The sequence below is a fragment of the Strigops habroptila genome, chromosome 1 (genome assembly GCF_004027225.2).
Source record: "Strigops habroptila isolate Jane chromosome 1, bStrHab1.2.pri, whole genome shotgun sequence".
NCBI classification, from domain to species: domain Eukaryota; kingdom Metazoa; phylum Chordata; class Aves; order Psittaciformes; family Psittacidae; genus Strigops; species Strigops habroptila.
The window spans coordinates 113,003,457-113,027,097 of NC_044277.2; the positions used below are offsets into that span (position 1 = coordinate 113,003,457).

The 23,641-nt window shown below is 37.4% G+C and overlaps 1 protein-coding gene across 20 annotated transcripts in view; it reads right to left on the bottom strand.

Annotated features, from left to right (window-relative positions):
- LOC115607365 (supervillin-like) overlaps positions 1–23,641 on the bottom strand; it is a 138,686-nt gene that overhangs the window by 22,453 nt on the left and 92,592 nt on the right. For 7 of the 20 annotated variants that reach the window (XM_030484682.1, XM_030484714.1, XM_030484691.1 and 4 more), the window contains 10 exons: positions 23,062–23,123; positions 22,557–22,696; positions 21,689–21,784; positions 20,230–20,482; positions 18,921–18,944; positions 17,291–17,861; positions 15,697–15,916; positions 11,487–11,616; positions 7,298–7,375; positions 797–944 (listed from right to left, as the gene is read on the bottom strand). In XM_030484682.1, the coding sequence (XP_030340542.1) occupies positions 797–944; positions 7,298–7,375; positions 11,487–11,616; positions 15,697–15,916; positions 17,291–17,861; positions 18,921–18,944; positions 20,230–20,482; positions 21,689–21,784; positions 22,557–22,696; positions 23,062–23,123 (1,722 nt within the window). Of the gene's footprint in view, positions 1–796; positions 948–7,297; positions 7,376–11,486; positions 11,617–15,696; positions 15,917–17,290; positions 17,862–18,920; positions 18,945–20,229; positions 20,483–21,688; positions 21,785–22,556; positions 22,697–23,061; positions 23,124–23,641 lie in introns of all 20 variants that reach the window. The other 13 variants (XM_030484673.1, XM_030484623.1, XM_030484666.1 and 10 more) reach the window with 10 other exon arrangements.

Genomic DNA, 23,641 nt, shown 5'->3' on the forward strand with positions numbered 1-23,641 from the left:
TGCTGTTGCGTTTAACAACCAAGTTCTTGTAACAAAATTTAGTCTCCATTAACCACAAGAGATCAGTTTAGATGTCTCCTTCCCAAAGCTATCATCTTCCCAGGCACATTGCACGAACGCCTATATTTCTACCAGAGCCTTCAGAGACTCCTGTCCACTCCAGAAGAATGATTGCATCTGGAAACAGTGACTGAGTTCAAGAGATCCCAAAAATGTTAACATTGGTCCCTCGTTATTTCTACTCCCCAGTTCTATGCAGAAATCTGTTCAGTGACTTCCTCAACCAAGCACTTCAAGTTGTTGTCCAAAACAGCATCCATAAAAATAACACGTGTTCGCTAAATATTCCCAGTGATCCTAGGAGTCGGGGAAGTGCCAGCAATAGCAACAACTAGATTTCACAACTTTTCTCTAGACAGTGCACCTGGGTTTTAAATTAATTAGAGAATAAATTTCTTATTAAAGAATAAATAGGAAAGAATAATCCAATTGTACCCTCTGAGTTGCATTAGAAGGAAAAATGAAACGTAGGACTGTTCAAGTAACTGACTACCACCGGTCAGGCAGAGCCCAGTAATAATTGGATGGTAGTGCAACAGCTTAGACCAAAATGGATTAATACCAACAGCCAAAAGAAGCTAGAGTGAACAGCCTCATGACATGATATTCAGTTGAAGATAAACAGTCCTCCTCTTGCTAAACATGGATACTGTTTCTGCATAGCTTGAGCTTGACTTTATTTTGACTAGACAGATAAGCAGTGGCTTATTTATATTGGGATCATTTCATCACTGACCTTTTTTTACCATTCGGCCAGCTACAGTGAACTGTGTGGAGTCATTGGCTGCTCCTTTACCCTTGGACTTCCAGGCTTCTTCTCGAGCTGTAATCAGGTGTTTCCTTTCTTCAATGGTCATTTGGCTCTCCTGGTTATCTGTCATTCTCTGCTTTTTGGGGGAAAGAGAGAAAGAGATGTTTAAAAATAGATAAACTGACCAGGATCTAGCAAAAGACTGACCGAGCATTTCAACTGCCAGCTGTAGAAGCAAAAGAACAGGAGAAAAAAAGCTACTAAAGTAAAATCACAGAGACAGCTTAGTGACCCTGACCCTGAGAAGCTTCACTGTCTTGCTGCCCCATTACACTGTGAAGGCAAGATTTTGATCTCTGCTCTTTGACATTTCTTGAAACTACAAGCCAACACAAATGGCATTCCTCTAAGCAAAGCAAACCGTTTACTCTGTATATAATTTTCTAGACTTTGTTTTTCTGAAGCATGACTTGCTAAACTAGTGAGATAACTGACTTTCAGCAGATGTTTTAAAGTACGCAAATCTGTAGGTGGCACAGGCAATAACAATGAAGAAGTGTAACTTCAGTTGGTGATTTCTGAATCAGTCTCTTACGATAACTCAATTGTCCAGGCAGGATTAGCAACCTTATCTCTCCAGGGCTGCTCATTTTAGTTCCTATGTCAGCTTGTTCTACTGAGTGTTTTTCCAATGACTGTGATCAATACCCCTCCCTCCTTTTTTTTTTTTTTAAAGGACATTCTCAGCTTTTCTTGCTTGCTTTAGAGGGTAGCAGCCAACAGCTTGAGTGATCAGAAGCAACTAGGATCATTGACTATCTTAGTGCCTTCCTATCTAACACAAAAGATTGATGACAATACTTTATATAGAAAAGAAACTGAATTTACATACTTTGCTGTAGCCAGGTCAGGCCAAAGAAATATTGCTTCGATGCATTTATCTTAAAAAAGTAGCAACATTTCAGGAATTGTACTGCATAGAAATCAAGCATAAAAGTATTTTTCGTGCATGGGACTCTCAACTCTAGAATTACTTCCAAGTTGTGTGCTATTTGTCATTTTGCTTCACAACCTAGCTGCTAGAATTGAAAAACCACATGAAAATCTAACGCTTTAGCACAGCTCTAGCTCATGCAACCACAGAGGGGAAATGAAAAAGCATGCTAAAGCTTGTGAACACAAAGTAAACACTCTTCTCCTTTCAAGATACAAGGAAGAGCTGTAAGTCCAGATATTCTTATTTCTTATTTTCTTAAAATATCAGTCTAAATAAATTAATAAATCAGTCTAAATGAACCAGTCACTTTTTATAAAAAAAATTCTGATTGCAGGGGACACACTGAAATAGAGATTTCTAACTTTCAGCCTTTACCAAGAGCAGAACCACCAGTAAGAAGTGTAAAGATAATCCAAGAAGTGACTTGTACAAGGACTAGGACATGAGAGCTCTCCGCTCCTCTCCCTAGTTCCACGTATCTCTGCAGCCTTCTATAGTAACGCTTGTTCTTAGTTTATTAGGAAACAGCTGGACAGCCAGACACTGTTACTGTAAGTTATGGTAATCAAGATGAAAACCTCTGTTATTCCCTAGAACTCCAAAATGTTCCACAGAAATAACAAGGTGCAAGTCATTCAATATCGATTCCTCATCTGCAAAAGCCTCCGAATGCTTTGAAGAAAAACACTGAAATAATCTCTGTTCACTTCCCCCAATCTCCACCCATTCCAGTGTCAGCACCCCCACCTCTGTGATGAACAGCTGGTAGAAAAAAAGCACAGCAACGTACTAAAGGAGATCTGGGCAGGAAATGAATAAATACCTAATGAAACCACAAGTGAAATTTCATACACAAAACAAATACATTTAACTTAGTGAGGATGCTGGCTTCCATTACAGTATGAGGTGAAGTGACGGAGAGGCAGGAAGAAGTAGAATCATATTCTTCTTTCCTTTTTTCAAGTGACAGGGTGCTTGATTTTGAATTGTGTCTCCAGCAAATACCTGAAGCTTCAGAGTCTGCAGAGCTACTGGAAATTCTGAAGACACAGACCTGTGAAGTGTGTGTGTGTGTTAATCACTACACATGTAAATTGTGAGAAGGATCATAAATGATTCTGGAGCTGTGCCAAAGGACAAAGGAGAGTAGAAACAAACTTGTTTTTAATGGAAGATTTCAAGCTGTTCCAGTGGGCAAAACATCTTTGGAGTTCCTAAAAAAAATAAATACTGGATGTGTAAGTTACGAAACTCGGAGAAATTCCATATTAGATCTTTTCCTAACGCACGATGACTCCCAGCTTTGTCTGTTAATGAGCTAAACCACATGAGCTAAAAAAAAAAAGACAAACTGAATAGACACCAAGCAATCCCTAACCCGTTTAATTTGCCATAATAGTTCTGGTGAAAAAACAAAAGTATATGTGACGATTAAAGGAAAGAGTAATTTTCTATAGTTGGAGAACTAATATGAGCCAACACAACTGTCAAAAGACACAAGTTGTTCAAAGCACACTCTAACTGGGAGAAAATATGGCAAGAAAGGTAAAGCTCGACAAGATTTTAAGTGCAAATTCTATTTCCAAGTGGAAAAAAAAAAAAAAAAAGAGATATGAAAGAAGATTAAATCTCAAATTTGTAACTGTGACATTTTGATAAGGGGACCTAAAGAGCCCGATAAAAACAAGAATTAGTGTGTCAAGAAGAATAATAATAATAAAAAAAGCTTAGGAAGACAAGAGGTCCAATGCAATTTTTTCCATTCAACATAAAAGCTGGTTACATTCAATGAAATATGCTAGTTTATCATGAAAAATACATCCATGTGTTCATTTACATCTCATTTTAGACAAATAATAAATTCATAAAATGAAGTGAAGAAAAAGGATGAGAAGAATTGGTATCCAACAGCATGAAATAACTGGAATGGGAGATGCTCCAAAAACAAGCAAGGAATTTAAAAAAAAGCTGTTAAAAATGGAAGAATGTACAGGACTGATTAAAAACTCAGATGGGGATAATATTTAGAAGTAAAATTGAACCATACAGGTACAGGTCACACAAGCAATGTGTTGTTACAGCAGTTACACTTCCATGAGTGCCTGGAAGACAATCAATGAAGGATCAAAGCAGAGGCGCATAATTAACGCTATTCCACATGGCATTATGGAAAACAGGTTTAATCAGAATGGTAAGTTTGATGAGCTCAAGTATGATTAAATATGTTAACACAGTTATCTCTGATTTCTTTAATATATTTGACTTAATCACAGATGATATTCTGAGGTTTTTTTGAGCAATATAAAAATATCAGTGCAGCTTACAGGCTGCAAACTAGTTAACTGACTGGAAAATTATTTTTAAATAGAGAAGAGCCGTGCAGTGATCTAATTCACCCCAACTTAGACCAAAATGTTTACTCGCACATGGAAAAAGGATATGGCTCTGCTGAGAAGCCCCTCAGGATGAGACCAACATACAGAAGAGTGAAGAAAAAATGATCACAAAGATGGTGGGGGAGAAATTTATCAGAAAAATCTGATAAACCAGGCTTTCAAGAGAAATGTTACTTGAAAAGGGGAAAAAATGCAAATACACTGAAACAGGTAAGAAAAATTCCTATGGAACAGTTGTTCTGAGCAGATAATCTGTACTACAATTGCTCACCCATTTCCAGCCTCTCCACTTCTGTTCACGATGGTGATAATTTTGAAAGGTTTCAGAAAAGGGCTAGAATATTTTTTCAAGATTTGAAAAAATCTACCTCAGATTAAATCAGATGAGTATTTATTTTTACAGAATAGAGGGTCAAGAGTTAAGCTTTACCCAGCAAGAATAATTACACATGAAAAATTAGTTAACATTGCAGTGAATTATTTTCTGTATGTTGACAGTCTAGAACAAAGACTGAGTGTTTTTCTAAAATATTTGTTTTAAGTCTGAGAAGAAGTTGTAGACTCGATGTAAGAACAATTAGAAACAGGGATTACTTTTCTTCCCACTGGATAGTTAAGTTGGATGATGATACTGGTCTTTTCTAGCACTGCGACACATTTCTTGAGGGTATGCACAGGCATTCCACTGTTTTTGCAGCATCAGTTTATGCTAAGGAAAAGCTCACATCTCAGCAATGCTCCATTACGTACCCTACAATTTTCCAGTCCAAGCAGTGTCCCCTTTTAAGTCACAAGAACACAGCTGAGAGTGGTCTGTAAGCATCTGGTTTGTTGTTTGGGTTTTGTTTTGTTTTTTTAATGCAAGAAATAAAAGAATGCATGGTTTTCTATGTCTAAGATCTACTGCCCCTACGTGGGAGAGTCAAACCAAGAATGAACATAAAAAAATCTGTTTTGCAAAAAGAGAATCCATTTAAAACCAATGTTACAAATTATATAAAAGAAGGATTCAAAAAGTACCTATTTGCTTTTTAATATAAGTAACTTCTCTAGTTTAGGCTCCTAAGACAAAAAAAAGAAAAAAGGCACAAGAAGAATCCAACAGCTGTACAAAAGGTTTCAGCATTATTTTCCTCTGCAATTTTACATGGGTCTCGTTATATGGAGAAAACTCAAATGCAAATGCATGGCTTTCTGTTCAAAAGTGGTTTGAGCAAAACAGAACAACTCATGTTTAGTGCAAACAAAAAAATGATTAGTTGTGCCAGAAGAAACCCAAACAAATCTTTATGAACCTTGACATTGTGCTAGAAGGAAGCAGCTTTCTAAAAGGGCAGGATGTAGCTCACCATGGGGTGTTCCACTTTTAAGACAGACGGGATGAACATCCCATTGGAGGACCTCCTCTCACTAGCAGAGGGATATTAGGTTATAAAGTTAGACTACATATTTACCTTCTAGATACATAGAGCTGGTGAACTCTGTCTCAGCAAAATTAGTAGGTTATCTGAAGTAAACGGTAATAAAACTGTATTAAATCCAGAGCTTATAGAGAAGAGGTAGCACTTTTCAGTCGCTAGCCCCAAATTTAATTTTTAATTAAAAAAAACCCCTCAACCAAACAACAAAAAAAAAAACCAAAACCAAATCCAAACCTAAAACCAACCAACCAACCAACCAACCGAAAAAAAAAGTAAAAGATTATACTTGAAACTAGCCATGAAAATGAATGTGGAAATGGTAAATATCAGTAGTTGAAACTTTTATTGTAGCTTGAATAGCCTCTGCCATAATCATCATCCTCTGTTCTAGCAGTGAATATCAAGTCCCTTGGATTCACTGCCATTACGCGTGCCGGTCAGAATGTTCCCCACATGTGACATACACAATATTTTGTGTAGGAATGAAGAACCCAATAGATTCGTTGTAGTCCTAGAACCACAGATCTGAGTTGGAAGCCAAGGGACAAGGAGGTGAAATAAAGCAGAATTAGATTTGCACAGACCTTCCAGTAAACTCTCCCTATTTTGTCATGTTTTTCTTCCAACTTGTTTCTTTTCCCACTCCTGCCTTAGCTGTTTTTACCTCTGATCACATGAAACAGGCTCTGTTTGCTCAGACCAAGTATTCTACTCCTGCTCAAAGGCAACTCTAGTATGTAGCCCTAGTGAAGAAAGTTTATATTTCTCATTATCTATTAATTTTTCATAAGTTCTTCAAATTGTTTATGATGGAATTGTAGAGGTATGGACAGGATTTTGAGGAATACTTCACATGAAACTTCTGTAACATTTACTTAAACAGCAGCAGAACTCTGTTCCCAAGCAAGCTCAAAGTTTATTCTGTTGCCACAAGTTGCGTTGGGAAAGTGCATCTTAGATACGAATGTAATTTTCTGTCTTAGTCCTCCCTCCAATAATTAAATAGGAAGTTTATACAGCATTTCACCTTCCATCTCCAAGGATGACGTTCATCAGAAATCAGAGAGCTTGATTCTTTCAAACTAGTACTAGAGACCTTAAAGGAAGAAAGAGAGAGAAGCAGGAAGATGGGACAGTCAGAGAATAGAAGCAGGATGTGCCAAGGCAAAAATCGTTTAGACAGGGACTAGGGAAAAGCGCTATAGGAAAGTGACCTCTGAACAAAAGCAGCTTGTTTTTTTATAGTCAATAAATTAGATGATTTTATGTCTTACATTGCATATGTGCAATACTTACAGAGAAGTCAGGGGTACACAGCATTTTGTGCTAGAATAAATGCTGTGCAGTTACATATTGCTTATACTAACGACTTGCAAGTTTTCAGTGTTATAATGAATGTAATAATGCCTCTTTCATTTACTTCCTCATCTATATCCAACAGATACAGAATTTTTAGAAAAGCAACCATAATAGAAACACTAGCAGAATGTATATGAAGAAGAGTTCACAGCATAGGGGCATAATAGTATGTTTCTTTAATACAGCATTTACTAAGCCAGTTAATCAGTTAAGAGGATTATTAATTTCTTATGTAAAAAAGCCCCAACAAAACCTGTCAAAATGTGCTTACTTGAAATTGTTGAGCATTTAAATTGTGCAGACTTTTCCTCACCTGATTAATAGGTAGAAAAGGATGAAATTTATGGAGAGCGGGTATAACAGGAGAGTAAGTAGAAGCATATACAGGTTCCTATGACAAGGACAGAAGCAAAGCAAAGGAATTAGAAAAGTACTGGACTACCAGAAAAGGACTGGACTATCAGAAATGGAGATGGGGGGGAGAATAACTCATCTTCCCCTAATTTCTTAAAATGAAGTAAGTGGGAATCTTTTAATCTTCTAGAAATGTTTCTCCTATTGGAAAGCCAGAGATCAAAAATGTTGTTGCAACACAACAGCATGTTTACCAAAGCCATTCCATGCAGGAATTAAACAAGTTAGTAACAGTATCACTACAACTCAGAACAAAAATAGCACAGCCAGAAAATGCACTTTTCATATGCTGATAAAATTTATGTCCCTGTTGTCATGCACCATTAAATTGATGAACCATGTCAACTACAACGTGAATAATTCTGCTGTAAGTTTAATCAGATCTTGCTCAATAACAAGCCATCTATTTTCTGGATGAACGGAAAGAATGCTTACTAAAATTGGGATACTCAAAAGCCACCTGGAGGGAATTGCTAAGCCCACAGCACTCAGCCAAGGTGAGTTCACCATTCTAAACAAAGCCTACAAATAACCCCTGCCTTAGAGCTGGGCTTACCCAAAGCTGATTAGACATGGCTTTATCATTTGTAATTCTTCTTCCTTTCTGTAGGTTAAAGCAAATGTGGAACATTGCAGAGAATATGAGTAAATGCAGCTCATTAGAGTGGCTCAAAATGAAGCCTAGCCATTAGTTTCAGCTTTGATTACAACTGGATACGAGCACTTAGTGGATGCCATATATGAAATGGATGAAACTTTTTATCCATCCAAATTACTACAGAAAGAGACTGGTATTTTGCCTAAAGGTCACTTTTTAAGGGCTTACCCCCTTTTAAGACTGTTAAACACTTCCTCTTTGAGTAGTTTTGAATTGAATGTTTAGCCTTAGCCTTTAACACCAGTGCTGAGCTGCAGTTTGAACTTGCCGTAAGAATTAAGTGCATTTCAAATGTCATTCACTGCTTTAATGTGACTGCAATGCAGCTGGTAATCACATTAATCAGGGACTCTGTTAAAAGCGTCTGACTATACAATAGGAATTTTCATTCCAGTAAATCTTGCTATTTTGATACTAAGGTAGGATTTCTAAGTTAGTTCGTTTTCTACCCATGAAAAAAAAAAACCCAAAACTGGAAGTCTTCCATCCAACCTAAGATGATGAATACAAGTATACTAAATCAAACATTTTTCCCAAATAAAAGGGATTTTTTTCCCCACTGATATTCCTCAGTGTATAGTCGTTCCCCGTGTGTTAGAGCTATTCTTTGAATTGTCCAAGTATGTTTTACTGTGCATACAATAATTTAATAAGTCTCACAGCTTCCAACAAATTTTCCTCCTATGTGCAGCAATCATCAAAACAGATGCTGGACCTCAAAGTAAATCTCAATGTCCCCGCATCTGTATCTCCTTGAGTTAATTCCTTAGGCCCTATTTTATTCTCATTTGAGGTTGCTCCCTCGGTTTTTCCATGAATTTTATGGGTTTTCTACAGTTTAGCCTACATATAAATGGCTATAACACATTTGAAGAAATATCTCACCATGAAGACAACTGTGCAAAAGCATTTTGAGTAGAAATGATCAAAGAACACTATTCAATATAACTATTTTACTACGAGTATGAATCTTTGAACTTCTGTTGTTTATTAGAAATCTAAATGTACTCTAATAACTTCTATTTTATACAGCTATGCTTCAATAATTGGATCTCCAGAACAAGTTATATAACCTTTTAAGAGAGAGACACGCACACACAAGAAAACCTAAAAAGGTGTCTGACTACATTAAGAGAAGTGACATAATGCATCTAAAAACTTCAGGCATTATTTTGAACCAGAAGGGCATGACAGAAGTTTACATACCCTTGCTGTTGATTCATGACTGCCATGTGTGGAAATTGTATTTTAACTAGCTCAAAACACAGTAATCAGTACAATTCCTGCAATTTTATTGCAATCCAGCAACAAGAAGTGCTAAGATTCATAAGTACATCGTAGTCTCAAAATAGAGACTTCAGCAGCACACTGCTTCATGGTCCTCGAAGGATAATAGCCATCACATTGCTTAATTATCAAGAATAGTATTTCCAGATGTAAGGGCAGCTGACACAGTGTGTTGCAAGAACTGTGGTCAAATTAGTGAAGCTTTACATTATTTATATCATGTATCACATAATGAATCAGCATCACAAATATTAATACAGTTTTGGGAGTTGTGTATCTAACAAGACTAACATTTTTTCTTACACATTCAAGATTTCACCCATTGGCAGACATGCAAATCCTTTGTTTTAGGTTCTAAATAGCCAAGAGCTAACATGAACCAAGAGAGAGGGTGACCCAGTGTCACAGAAACTCCCACTGCTAGCATTCTTACTTCAAAGCTTGTACCATTCAAGCACTTCATGCTCCGTTACTTGCTTTAAAAGCCTAACTTGTGCTACACTGAGTGAAGTCGCAGCACATGGTAACACAGCAGGGAGGATATGAGTGCTGGGGAATGAGAAGAAAGAACAAAGGTTTTGTCTCTGCCTAAATCTTGGCAGCTGCTTAAGGAGTTTTCCCAACTCCATTGTCTTTAGCTGGAGTACATTTGTTATCTGATCTCAACAGTTGTCATTTCGGAGACTAGCCTGTTAAAAATGTGACCGCAATTCTGGTTTCCTCGCTGAAACTGGTTTTGCTTTAGGACATCTTTCAAACTTGAAACTGGATTTTTGAGCAAGTTCACAGGGCAAAACCAAAACAAACCCTTAAAACCAAACTGCAAAAATCAGCTTTCTTGTTTTTCTGCCCAGTTAACACACAACCATGGAGCCACATGTTCAATAACAACGTCCTCAATTTATCCTCAGTAATGACAGACTGTCTAACAACCCCTTACGTGTAACATACTGATGGATGAGAGATTTTTCATTATTGTTTGCCTATACTATTTAATAGAAGCAGCATTTTCACAGCTGAATAACTGCATCCAAATATTTCTGTCGCCACTGGTAAGATTTATAACACAAATTTTGTCTTCATTTGTCCTCTGTGAAAATACTCCTTCAAAAATTAAAAGCTTTTGAAACAGCCTATTTTATCTGACACTGTCATTTTCAAAATACTAGACTCAGAAGAGAAGCAAGTCTACATTAGTCCTGTAGTTTGAACCAGCACTCCATTTTGAAGCAAACCTCCCTGTCATCCGTACTTCCTGTGCTTTGGTTCACACTGCAGAATGCACAGACTTCTGGATCAAACTAAGCCCTGAGGCGCACTCCTGGATTCCCATGTAACGCCACGGCTGCTAACAGCAGCCAGGCCACAGGAGAAGATTAAATTTAGCCTGAAGCAAAACTATACTGAAGCAAAACAAGCAAGTATGGCAGGGATAGCAGGTCCTCAACAGTAATCATTCTGCTTTACAGACTCACTCCTGCTGGGCAACATAACTTACCCGTGCATAGACATAGCCAGAGTGTGCTTGAGATGTGGATTTCCATTTCCTCTACACCCCTCTATCCATCTCCCACTATTCACTAACACTAACAAGACAGGTAAAATCCTTGTCCAGATGGTTTTGGCTATCCACAAACACCAAAGATCATGCAAGATAACCAAAAGCCAAATGGCTCATGAATGCTTTGGTAGCTGCATTTCTTCAGTGTTTCTGGGAGCCAAAATTACTGCTAAAACAAAAGTATATGAACAGACAACACAATTTTAGGAATCCAAAATTTTTCAAGCTCACCCATACTATAGATAACACCTGAAATTAAAGTCTTAAGCCAATTTCACTGGGGGGTAAAGGCTTAAATCATTATACTTGTAAGTATTCTAGAAGCCTTACAAGCCCACTTAACATGTTCATAATCTGCTGATGTAAAAACACTGCAATCAATATTGTACGTCCCAAGACAGTGAAGACATTCTCGTTTAAAGAACTCTCATGTTGGGAGAATTGTTTTTCAAGCAAGCCTAACAACAAAAGGAATAGCAAGAGCTAGTAGCTAATATTAGGCATGCCTGTCTAGTCGGATGCATCTTCAGAAAGCTGAAGCATTTCAAGCAAGATGTTTTTTCCAAACAAGGATAGAGTTACCTTCTTCAACAGCTGCTCAACTTCTTGCATCTGTGTGCTACGATCAGTGACAGGCACTTTTGCATACTCCTGCTTTTTGCCAAGCCTGCTCTTCCAATCTTCTTCACCACTCTTCTTCAATAATGCCAACCTACAATAAAAACCATGCCAGCAGGCAGATTTAAACACTGTACTTCATTTATCCTCAAAAGATACCCTTTCATTAATGCTACATTCAAGAGAATTTGAAATTAAGTTTTCTAACATTAACTAGTTATTTACATTTCATACACATAATAAAAAGCTCACAATCGAACACTAAGCCTTTACTGAACATGTCGAATCATCTGTCAAAATACAGACATCTAGATCTGAGACAGGCACCCCAGTTAATTTGTGTAGTCAGTGGAAAGTGCCAATACAGAAGGAAGAAAAAGGTACAGTGCAGATCATCCTGAAGTAGATATATAATTAGGTTATATTAATCTAACTGCTTTTTTTTCCCCTCCCTTCTGTCAATAAGACACAGAGAGTGGCTAGCTCAGCTACGGATGCTTATGCTGTAGATGTTCAAAGTTAGTAAGATGAACCCTACCTTTGGTCTTTATCATACTCACTAAAAAAAGATTTAAAAAATTATTTTCTTTAAAACCCAAGAAGAAAGAGGTCTACTCAGCAGGCACCCACAAATTAGATCTCATCAGACTACTGCTACTGCTTTCACTACAACTCCAGTGACTGAGGTTACTATCAGACTCCTAGGGATCACTTAGGATCTCCTTGCTTAGCTCAGGCATTGCTGTGACACAAATCAATAGTGCCATGTAGTAGTAACTTGGTGCTAACTATACTACTGCTCTGAAATTTATCTGGAAGATTCAACTTATTTAAAGGATGTCCGCTAAGTAATATTTATTTTAGTTGAATTGTTTTACTACATAACTTTCTTTGATCTAGGGCATTTCAGTAGGGATTATACAAAACATTTAACTCTATTAATATTCAAAGAGGTTGAGTATTTAAACCTATTTTGATGACAAGATTCCTTTTTAGAGATGTGATTACTGTTACCCTCACAGTAGAAGTCTTGTCTTGAAACTGAGGAGAAGGAAAAGGTAGGACCGAATAGCCAGAGCCAAGTTTCAGCCAAGTTTCAAGGGGTGCAACTATGCTACTGATTTATTCAAGGATAACTAATTGGTCCTGAGGCAGTCATTGAGAAGAATTGAGAATGCAGAAAATGGTAAACCCACAGAATACAATGACAGTAAGAATGTTAGCATTTGAGAAAGCAGTTATTTCATTTCTTCCTGCCCAGGTAGGCAGTGCTGGCAAGACTTCACATCGCCTGATTGCTTCATACCTCACAGCATGGGGGGAGTAGAGTTGAGAAGGGCTCACAATAAGGAGCTGAGACCATGGTCATTGTCTCCAGAGTGTATACAAGATTTCACTGCCCAGAACTAATCTTTTGGAGTGCATCCATGCATCCGTGAAACTGCAGAGACGACCAAGATGGGACTGAATTGCTACTGCGCAGTTGAATTATCTTCAGTAGTTATGTTCTCTAAGGTCAGCTTTCCTTAGAAAAGATCTGCAATAATTGAAGCTGGAAACCATTTTGGTCAGCTTTGGCCTAAGATGGGTTTGTTTTCAAAAATGCCTACAGCTGCTCAGCATATCAGGCAGAAAATGGCCAATATGAGATACGTAACTACAAAAAGGAAGCCGACTTTTAAAAAAGTGCATAAATTCACAAAAGTGGGGGCTAGCCTGCATAAGAAAGTCTGTTCTGGCATCCACACACCAAAAAAGGTTGAAAATTCAGTTTAGGTTGGGTTCTTCCTGAGAGGGAATGAACAATGGTTAAGAGGTCTGCCAGAAATTAGAATTATCTGTAGGTTGTTTAAAATGGTGATCATGACATGCAGCTGACTTCTGAAGCAGAGATGACTGGGTGGCCTTCTAGCAACTTTGGTCTCCATAAATGCACAAAGACAGGTAGCTACACACAACTGATGTGCCATTTGAAGTCTTCCAAGACATTTCTCTTCCTGAAGGCAAGCCAATTCAAAAAAAGGTTTCCACCACTCAATCAGTGGATTGGCCCTGGCTGCCTAAGACAAAACACAGCCAAAACTACTCAAATATATGAGCCTTTGCTCCCTCTCACCTCCAAGCTGTGTGTTTGCAGAAGAAGAGAGTGTCTTGTCTTCCTTGAAAAATCATGATTTTCATTCTTCCATGTAATACTGGTAATTCTGAACATGCCAGGCATACACTCACTCCACAAGGATAATATTAGTTCAGTGAAGTAAGTCTTTGTGGAAAATCACTTCTGTCCAGACCAGCAGGCATGCATCCTGCCCAAATATCATTACATCTGTGGAAAAGCTGTTCTTCCGTAAGGTGAAAGAATGTCTGACACAGCCAGAAAGATCCACTGGATGGGAAGATGAAGTTAGTGAATGTAAAAGGGGTGAGAAAAAAATCAAAAGTCTAATAGTTAATTTTTAGCAGAAATGTTCTTTGAGGTTTATGAATACTTGGCATCAGCTATAGCCAAGCAAAAGAAAATGACTGGTTGTAGCTTTTTTAATTCTGGGCCAAGTAGTAGACTACTGTGGTATTTTGGAAGGCTAAAACATTTTGATACCAGGTCTGCCATTTACAGACGTTTGTGGAATCAGAATATACAAATTCCTGATAAGACAGGAGTAACTTTCTTTTGTCAGCTTTGGACTGACTAGACAGTCTTGGAGGCTTAACGAAAGTGACTCCAGACTGAGAGTGTGACTGACAGTCTTTAACATAAGTTCCCCAAGAGATCAACTCAACTGAAGCATTAAATTTAGGACTGAAACAGCTGCTAATACTTGGATCTTCCCTCCCACCTCTTTTTCCCCACAAGGATCAGGGAAGACTCATCATTTACTACCTATAAACCAGAAGTTACTGGTCTTAATCCTTATCTGCCTAGACACTTAATATATTTACAGAAGGGGAACAAGGGGAAAAGAACACATTAGTTAATAAAGAAGGTTGCTTTAAACAAACCAACAACAGTAGACTGAGCAAGATAAGTACATCCTTCAGAAAAGGGACTAAGACTGCACAGCTGTTGTAGCTGTCCCTGCACCCTCTTCTTTATGTTAAGAGATAACAGGGAGTGGAGATGCCCTATCAATAAAGAGGACTCGCATCCTAGAAATACATGAATTTCAGCAGTATGATTTGGAATCATGTTTAAAAATTAAAAAAAAGTTAGGCATTCCTAAGATCATACTCACCTCACCAAGTGAGGGAATACTTTTACACAGTCAAAGTTTAATCAGGCAGCTATTTTTATGTATTGGTTCTGCCTTCACTGCAGAAAAAATGAAGTAAAAATAGGCCTATTTGTCAACCTGAAGCAAATAATTGTAACTTTACTTACTGGACTGCTACCAGATCCTTTTACAGTTTGGGACTGAGTTTATACTCTTAAACTTCTATACTAAATTAGAATGACTTTTGGAAGTACAACAGCAGCTGTTGGAACTCCAGCCATGAACTCCTACTGCCCACACGAGTGCTGACAGTAACATCTTGTTTCAGATCAGAATGATCTTGGGTTGGAAAAAATATTTCTAATACTCCCACAAACCCATCCAACCTATTACCTTTTTAAAATCCCTACAGTAAGTTCTCAGAAGTCAAAATGGCAACCATGTATTTCTGAAGCAGAGAGGGAAACATCATGGTCTACCCCGACCCCCTGTTCTCAACTAATTTAAAAGAGACTCCCATAGACCAATGAAAAACTGGTTATTAAAAAAAGATCACATTATACTTGTTATAACTGAAATCAGAACCTTGCGAAGTACATTGAGTATATCAAGTATAAATGTAACTACAACATGTATTTTTATACATGTGTTTTTATAAATGCAACTAGAAAATGTATTTTTACAACTTTCATTTTCTGAACTACTTGTTGGTTATTCAGGTGGCCCTTTCAAAATCAGATTAACATGTTCTCTTGAACAGTAATTCTCATTCACCACCATCTGCTTTATAAGCATGTCGGGCAGATTAACTTCATATTTCTGCTGTTAGTATTTGACATCTAATGAAGCCTAATAATCACTGCTCAGCTTTTTCAGAAACAGGTTTAAAGCTGCTTTTTATACCATCCCATACTAATTACTGTATTTATAGAGATAATTTAAAAAAAGTGAAATTTCAGTACCTTTCCTTAATTGACATCGTTTTGCTAGAATTATCAAGGACATCCTCAGTTGTTTGTGCTTTGTTCTCTCCAACAGAAAACATCTCACAGGAATTCTTATACAATTTGCCTTCCAATTGTTCAGAGAGCTCCTGTAGTCTACAGGATGCTGCAGCTGCAGTTTGTGAAACTGTTCTCATTGCTGATGTGCTGGTGAGTTCAGAAGTAGGCTCAGCATGGTCTGCCCATTCAAAAGAGAAGTGCTGAATTAGACTTCGTGTACATCATATTTTACATTACTAACACTGAAGCAGCAAATCTGGTTTCTAACATTTAAATCACATGCTATCCTAACAGAGGGAAAAAAAACCCCTCTGGCTGAGCTAGAGTACAAAGATGATTTGTGCAATATTATCTGCTGCACAGACTGGCCATTCATGACTGAGGTTCACATGAAGCCACATAGTATCATGTTCAATACACAATTCTAAACTTCATATGGACGAGGGACAAACTGTTGTTCCTGTCATCACATCAACAGGAAAACAAATGGACAGATGAAAGCGAGAGGGGAACAAGGAGTAGTGGAAGAGAAGCAGACAAAAATTAAAAAAGAAATAAACTTATTGGTAAAGCAGTTTAATGCATAAGTAGCATAGTAGGAGGACATTCAATAGATAAACAAAGGTATTATTTTGTATGCGGGTGTTGGGGGCTTTTTAAACCAGAGAAAATAATTGTCTTCATGAAAGATAAATGCACCATTACAGTTATCCTTAAGGAAATATGACTGTTCCTGTTTTATCCCAGTTTCTGTCTCCCCTGAAGTCACCAAAAGTTAATTGGATAGAACAGATACTGCTTTTGAGGAATACGGGCAGCACCGTAGCTTCCTCCCTACGCTTGTTTGAAGACCATTAAATTAAAAATAACTTCAAAAGATGAAAACAAAAATAATTCTAGCACTACAGGGTACTGTGGTCCTGTACCACATCATAATAAAACAGAAGACTAATACAACATCCTTCTAAATTCAAGAGAATAGAAGGCTTTATGCAATGACCAAAATAACTGATTATTTCCAAAGCATTTTATTTATAGATGGGTGAGTTTACATATTAAGTTTGAATTATGCTGTGCATATAGAAATGTAATTGCTCTGAGAATTACTTACATTGAAAATTATACTGGTTTTGCAAAATTAGTTATGTGAAAACTATCCACTAGTAGTGATATATGTATGCATGCAATTAATACATAACTATATATGCACAAGAAGGCAATAGTTAAGATCAGACACTTGACTCAGAGCAAGTTTGGTTTGTTCATTATTGTGGAGGGCAAGGGCAAAGGCAAAGGAGGAACAGATAAATCTTAATTTCAATGTATAACATCACTTCTTTCAAAGTCAGAAAATATGAGTAAAATTGAGCCTTTAAAGGCTGAAGAATTAAAATAACAACAAAGAGAAACTGTTTTTGTAAAACTTAAGATTTAAGCAGTGTTAAAAGCAGGAAACATAACCAGCCATAATAATGCTTTAAATGATGATGTTTAAAAGGAAACACCACCATTTGCTGAATGAGGCTGCACCAATAGCAAGTATACACTACACCTCTTTGCCAAGTCTTGCTTTTCATAACACTTTCCAAATCCATATTTTCTTCAAAGGACCGGCCTTCTTTGACTTCCCATTTACCTTGCATGCCAGTATCCATTTCCTTCTGTTCAAGAGGCTGAAAAAGTGCTTGCGAACTGAACAGTTCCAAGCTGCCCTTCCTCAGGAAGCTGTATGGTGTCTCTTTATGGTAGTCTCCTGTTTTTTCAGGAACAGGATGTGTGGTTTCTTCCTCAAAGGAGCTGTACTTTGTAATTTCATTAGCTTCATGTGCTAGAAATCTCTTTCTTTCTTCTTCATGCTTCTTTGATGCTCTTTTGCTTTCTAGCACTTCCATTGAGGGCTGCCACTCTTCTGACTTCTGTGTGCGTTTTCCTGAAGAGTCTGAGTTTTCTGCTGAAGAGTGGAATCTCAAATCAGCTCTAGTGGCAGCACTCACACTTCCATCACTAGCTGGCTTTGTGTGCAGGTCTCCAGCGTACGATGGAGAAAGGGCAGATGCCATTGTTGAAATTGATGTTGCAACTGCAGTTGACAGGGCAGTAATTTTTCCACTTTCATTTTGTACCTATGAACACACACACAGACAAATGAACTCAAAAGCTCAGAAATCATCAATTCCTGAAAACAGTCCAATCATGTCAGTTCTTCAGAGGTGTGCTTCTGTATGAATGTACTGCTCAATAAATACAAACTAGAAACAGGTAAGGAGAGCAACAACGCCCCCATAATTTGGCTTGCAGATGGATTATTCCACTCAGGGAAGAAACAACTGCATGTGAACAGCAACATCTTTAGTAATAACGGGTGTATGTGTAGCATGCAACATGACTTTGTGACAGGGCTCCACGGAAAGGCTCATACTTGCATGGTACTGCGCAGCACTGGGGAAGTAAATGAGCAGTTCAGGTTCCAGACGCTGGATGACATGCCATGTGCCTGGGCTAATCAACCCTGCATCTCAGCAGGACTAATTAGCTTTGGCACAGCTCTGCTCTGATACAGTTATGCAGCTTCCAGCTCTGGAGCTAGCTCAGCGCCAGAGAGACTGTCCGTCCTGTCCTACATAGGGCAGACATTCCTGACGCTTCTGCCACATAAATCACGTTCACAAGGGACTCTTAGTGTAAGACTTTTTCAAATATAACATTGGCAGTCATGTACACCTCTAAGCAAAGTATTTGAATCTAAGAAGCATGTTAAAAACCCCTCCAAATTTGCTTTGCCAGCCTCCACAGTGGAACAAGTATCTTTTCTGCTCTTCTAACATAATAATTTTTTAGAGCTTTCCTAGATACAGTTAAGATGCAAATTTTTCCTGAAATGCAGAGCTTCGCTTAATGTCTTCTCCAAAAGAGCCAAAAAACTATGTAAGAGACCAACAAACATGCCTTTGTACACATCAGGAGAGGGTTTTGGTTGGCTTTTTTATTGTTTTCTTCTGCTGGGCTAGTGAACACCATGCAAAAGGAACAGACAAAATCACACCAGCAGGAGGAACTTAAAATGCACATGCAAATTCCATAAAGCATGGACACCACAGTCATTCATTAAACAAATCGGAAAGCAGAGCAAAGACTACTGCACTAGCTCAAAGATTCCAAAGCAAGATTAAGAAAATAGTTACCAGTTTACTCTTGTTCCATTGCATCTATCAGAATTAGAAATTTAGAGGAGATCAGCAAAAGGATATCATCTTTAATTAGAAAATATTTACATATGCAATTACGTATGTTGGTAACATAACCTCTAGTTATCTATTTTGATACCTTTCTTTTGTTTCTTCCTAGAAAACCGTAACTGCATCTCAAAACATCCCAACACTCCAACAATTCGCTATACAATGTTTTTTTGAAAGTATATTCCCATTGAACTTGGTTCAGAGCCAACTGGTTTCTTTTGCTAGGTTCAGAAAGAGATAAAACATGCTTCCTCTGTGTTTCCTTGCTTGAAGAGCAAGTTTGTTCTGTAAAAGTCTGACAAACTAATGTGATTGTCACTTCCTTCCCATCTGCTCCAAGCCCATTTCTGTTGACCACCTTCCTGGCCGCCAAACAAGCTAGTGACAAGGTCATTAAAGAGGCCAGGCTGTGACAGTGGTTGGCATTTGGAAAATGCATGGAAAGAGCATTGCTTAAGGTGTGAAAAGCCTGCTAAATAAATTTGCCAAATATTTACTACTACTTCACTGTTAGAGTGGTTTCTTTTAAAGCTCAAATACTAAGGGACTGATGTTTCTGCTATTGTGAACATCAGCTCTGAAAGACCACTGCTGGGCCATCTTATGCTCACACTCCAACAAAAAGGCATTGCTTTGCAGTTCCAATTATATGAAGGATTCCAGAACAGGAAGCCTAATTCTACTGCACATATTAAATAATTTCATTTTGACATGACCTTCTGAATTTCAAACATATTCTGCTTTTTGGGAAAATAATACAATAAAAATATATGTCCCCCTTCCAGAGGAAAATGACAGAATATGTCCTGACTAATAATGGAAATACATAATGCTTTCAGGAAAGAGTCTTGAGAGTTGCACATGACAAAATTCCAAAATTCCCTGAAAATACATCTGAAGCACAATGATATGTGTCACTATTTTTACCCTTTTGGTCACGAATTTACTTTTAGAAGACATGTAATACTCTACCAGAAAAGACAGACACTTTGAAAGGTACAACATGTGCTAATCTGGAAGATTAAATACTCTTGAATTACTTAAAAAAGAAAATACATGAATGAAATTGGACATTTCAGAGGATGTTGTTCCTCAATGTCAGAAGACTGCTTCCTGACAAGCTTTTTCCTGCAAATGTCATAACCTCAGTGTATAGCTGAAAGCAAAGAGAAGGCCAGCTGTTATGACATCTTACACTGGAGCTGTTTTCACCAACGAAAAGAAACAAATGAAAGAGAGCTAAGATTGCACTTACCTGCTCAACTTCTCCAAGAGTGACTGGCTGGGTCTGGTAACGAGCATTCATTCTCCTGTGCCTAATATCTCCTCGACTCCTTGTGGAGATGGCCCTCGATACTGGTTGAGACAGTTTATTAAACAAAGCCATCTTTTCTGCCAAACTTAAGGTGGAAGAATCTGGTTCCTCAGACGGATCTTGCCCCATTGCCTCTTTGGCTGCTCTTATCTCCTCTTTAGCTAAAATTTTTTGGTGTGCTGATGCCTGCAAGCTGAAGAAACAGAACTGGAAATGAGTTTTGAAAAAGCCGCTCTGAGGTTTTAAAATCTCAACCTGTGATAGAAGCAGAACTGCGCATGAAGCACAATAGCCAATGTAATATAGCAGCCTAAGTGGTTATGCAGTGGTTCAACATTGGCGTGATGAATTCTAATTCAACAGCTGAAGATTTAAAAAAAGTTAAATTTTCACACACAACTTCACTGGATTAGGATACAACAATTTTTTTAAAAGGGGAACTCAAGATTGAAGACAGTCTTTTGAGACCAATCTCTTCATAGAGAATACGGAGACAGGGAAGATGCCTTCTGTAGAACAAACACAGGTTCTACAAGGCCATTTATGTAAAATTCAATTTTATTAGAAATAATTTGTGTACCATATACGGTAAAAACATTTAAAAGACAAATTTAAGTCACAAGTTAGTGCTGCTTTTAGGTTAGAATAAATTGTTATGCCTCTTGTAATTCGAAGTGGAACAGAATTCAGACTGTCTTTTGTTTTGAGTTTTCTGAGGTAACTCAACAACAAAAATAGTTGTGAAATATACTCCATTAATTTTGAATATCGTTTGACCAATGCTGAAGGCAGGCACATTCATTCATAAAAGCTGCAACTGCATTTGTCTCTACAATAATATATTTTAGTCACCTCTACAATAATATATTTTATTCACCTTCTGCCACATTTATGGAATTAGTAGTATTCCCTTTCAGAACAGGCAAACAGTATTTTGCAACTTTACCTATAGGTGGTGCAATTTCTTGTCTTTAATTTTGCAAGCTAAAAAAAATATATGTAGAGACAGACAAAGTGAATACGTACTCCTTGTGAAATCAAGCACCCAGCTTCGATAGTTTCAATTTAAGATGACATTACTGTATAAAAAAAAAAAAGTTCAAGAGCAAAGAGGGTTCTGCTAGGTTTGCTCACATGCAAATTAATTTCTTTCATAAAGAAGAATATGCTTCTAGAACAGGTAAGTGTGGTTAGAAAGGTTCTGAAAACAGATGCTTGACATAAAAATAAGCTGCATTGTTTTATCATGCAAACATAAACGAAGTTGACAAATGTTTTAAATATTCCTGAAATGAGTATTGACGTGACACATTGAAAAGGCATTCAAGACTTTAAAGATGCATCTGCTATTGAGGAATCTTGTGCTCCATGTAACATGCATGTTTATCCCCCCCAGTACCTGATGGGTTGTACAGTGCTCTTAACTACAGTGGGACTAGGTACTCTTGTCACTACTGTGTGGGTATTCACAGAACGTGAAGCAGGGGTAGATTCACTTTAAAGAATTGCCAAGGAGGGAAAATTCACAGGGAGAGAGAAGAAAAAAGCATTAAGAAAAGCAATACATTAAGTGTTAACTACAGAAAAGACCAAAACCAAACCAAACCAAAACAGAAAAAAACAAACAGCAATGATTTTTAATTAACTGAGTTATCTGCTGCGGCCTTTACAAAAGTAACTTCACATACTTTGAAAGAACTAAAAAGATAGAGGAGCAAACAGACTGTCTCTTGAAGCTATCCATTACCCACAACATAAGGTATTTTTTAATAGATCATTAGGTGAACATCCATTCACTTTTTTTTTTTTTTTTTCCCCCAAAACCGACTTTTGTTTCTTTAGGAAAATTTCAGGATGTATGACCAGAGTGCAAGAAATGCATTTCCAAAAAGTACATTTGAGATTTCAGAGTGTAAAAGGTTTTCCCCAATACAAATACATTCTGTAAGAACTTGTGCAGATTTCCCTCAGCGGAAAGTATCTTTTTCATTTGAGTTACAAACCAGGGCTATGATTAATCCCCTCTACCTAATCTACAGGTTCGTAAGCTTTCTGCCAAATTACAGTTCATGCAAGTTATGCTTTAATAGTCCCTCTACTTCTAAAAAGGAATTTCAATATAGTTTCCCCTGTGGTTCTCAAGGAAGTTGGCCTTTAACAATAACTGATTTCCTTGCTACAAAGTTGTAAACACCACATATATGGAATGTATTCCCAGATTTAAAAGCAGGAACCAAAGTTAGAGCCAACATATGTACAAGACTTACGTAGCTGCAATGACCACTTCCTCGCTGGTAATTGGTTGTGTGTGTGATCTATCCTGCAAACGCCGCAGTCTTCTTTCTACTGCTGAACTTCTTGTAGGTGGTTTAGGAATATTTTTCATTTCAAATGACTTTTCCATTTCCTAAGAGGACATATGTCATAATTAAAACCCCCGCAGAAAATTCTAAAACAGTACTTTCTTTATAGCTTCCTTGCATTCAAAGAGTAAATTTCCCAAATGCCCATCTTTGAATTAGAAGTAGGATGTAATTGCACAACAGGCGTCATGGACTTCAAACAAACTACACCTCTCTCTAAATGATGTCCTTTAAGAAGGCTTTAGAGCAACAGGTCTACTGTGTAGGTAGGTAAGACGAAGCAAAAAGATTTATGTAGCCTGGATTTGGTTAACTGCATTACACTTAATTCTCATGCACTTTGGGATCTTTAGGATCTTGTATATAAAATATTTAACTCAGTCTTCTATTAAGAAAATGTAATACTTACTCTAAAAAGCAGCCTCTTTGCAGCTACACTTAGTTTGGCTCGGTCATCCATTTTTTCTTCATCTACTCAAAGGAAAAAATAAGTAAGGCTGAATGCAATGAATAAAGCTCATATTAAATGCAAGTTAGTTTTTTTCAACTAAGTGATTTCTGAACTCCTCAAAAATTATGTTTTACTAAGCTAAGAAGCATCACTAGCAAGTAAGCTGGCTGTTTACTCTCTTTTAACAATAGACTTCTCAGGAAACAGATTGTGTAAACTTTACTTGTTTTTACATGTAATGCTCCACAGGAGAATTCTTAACATGATTTGAGAACAAAAGACTTGTCTTCAGAACAGTTAATGTGCATTTGAGTTATCCAAACAACCCGTTTATGAATATAATCAAACTTATTCTATCAGTCTGTTAGACACATGGATTAAGAATACAAATGGACTGAAAGACTGTCTTAAAGGTCAGTATTCATCCTGCTGTATAGAACATCTATATTCTAGTACTGACCATATAAGATGGTCCCTCCTGGAAGCTGGTCATTCTGATTACCCCCTTGTGTCCCCATTTTTCAGAGACTCAGCTGGT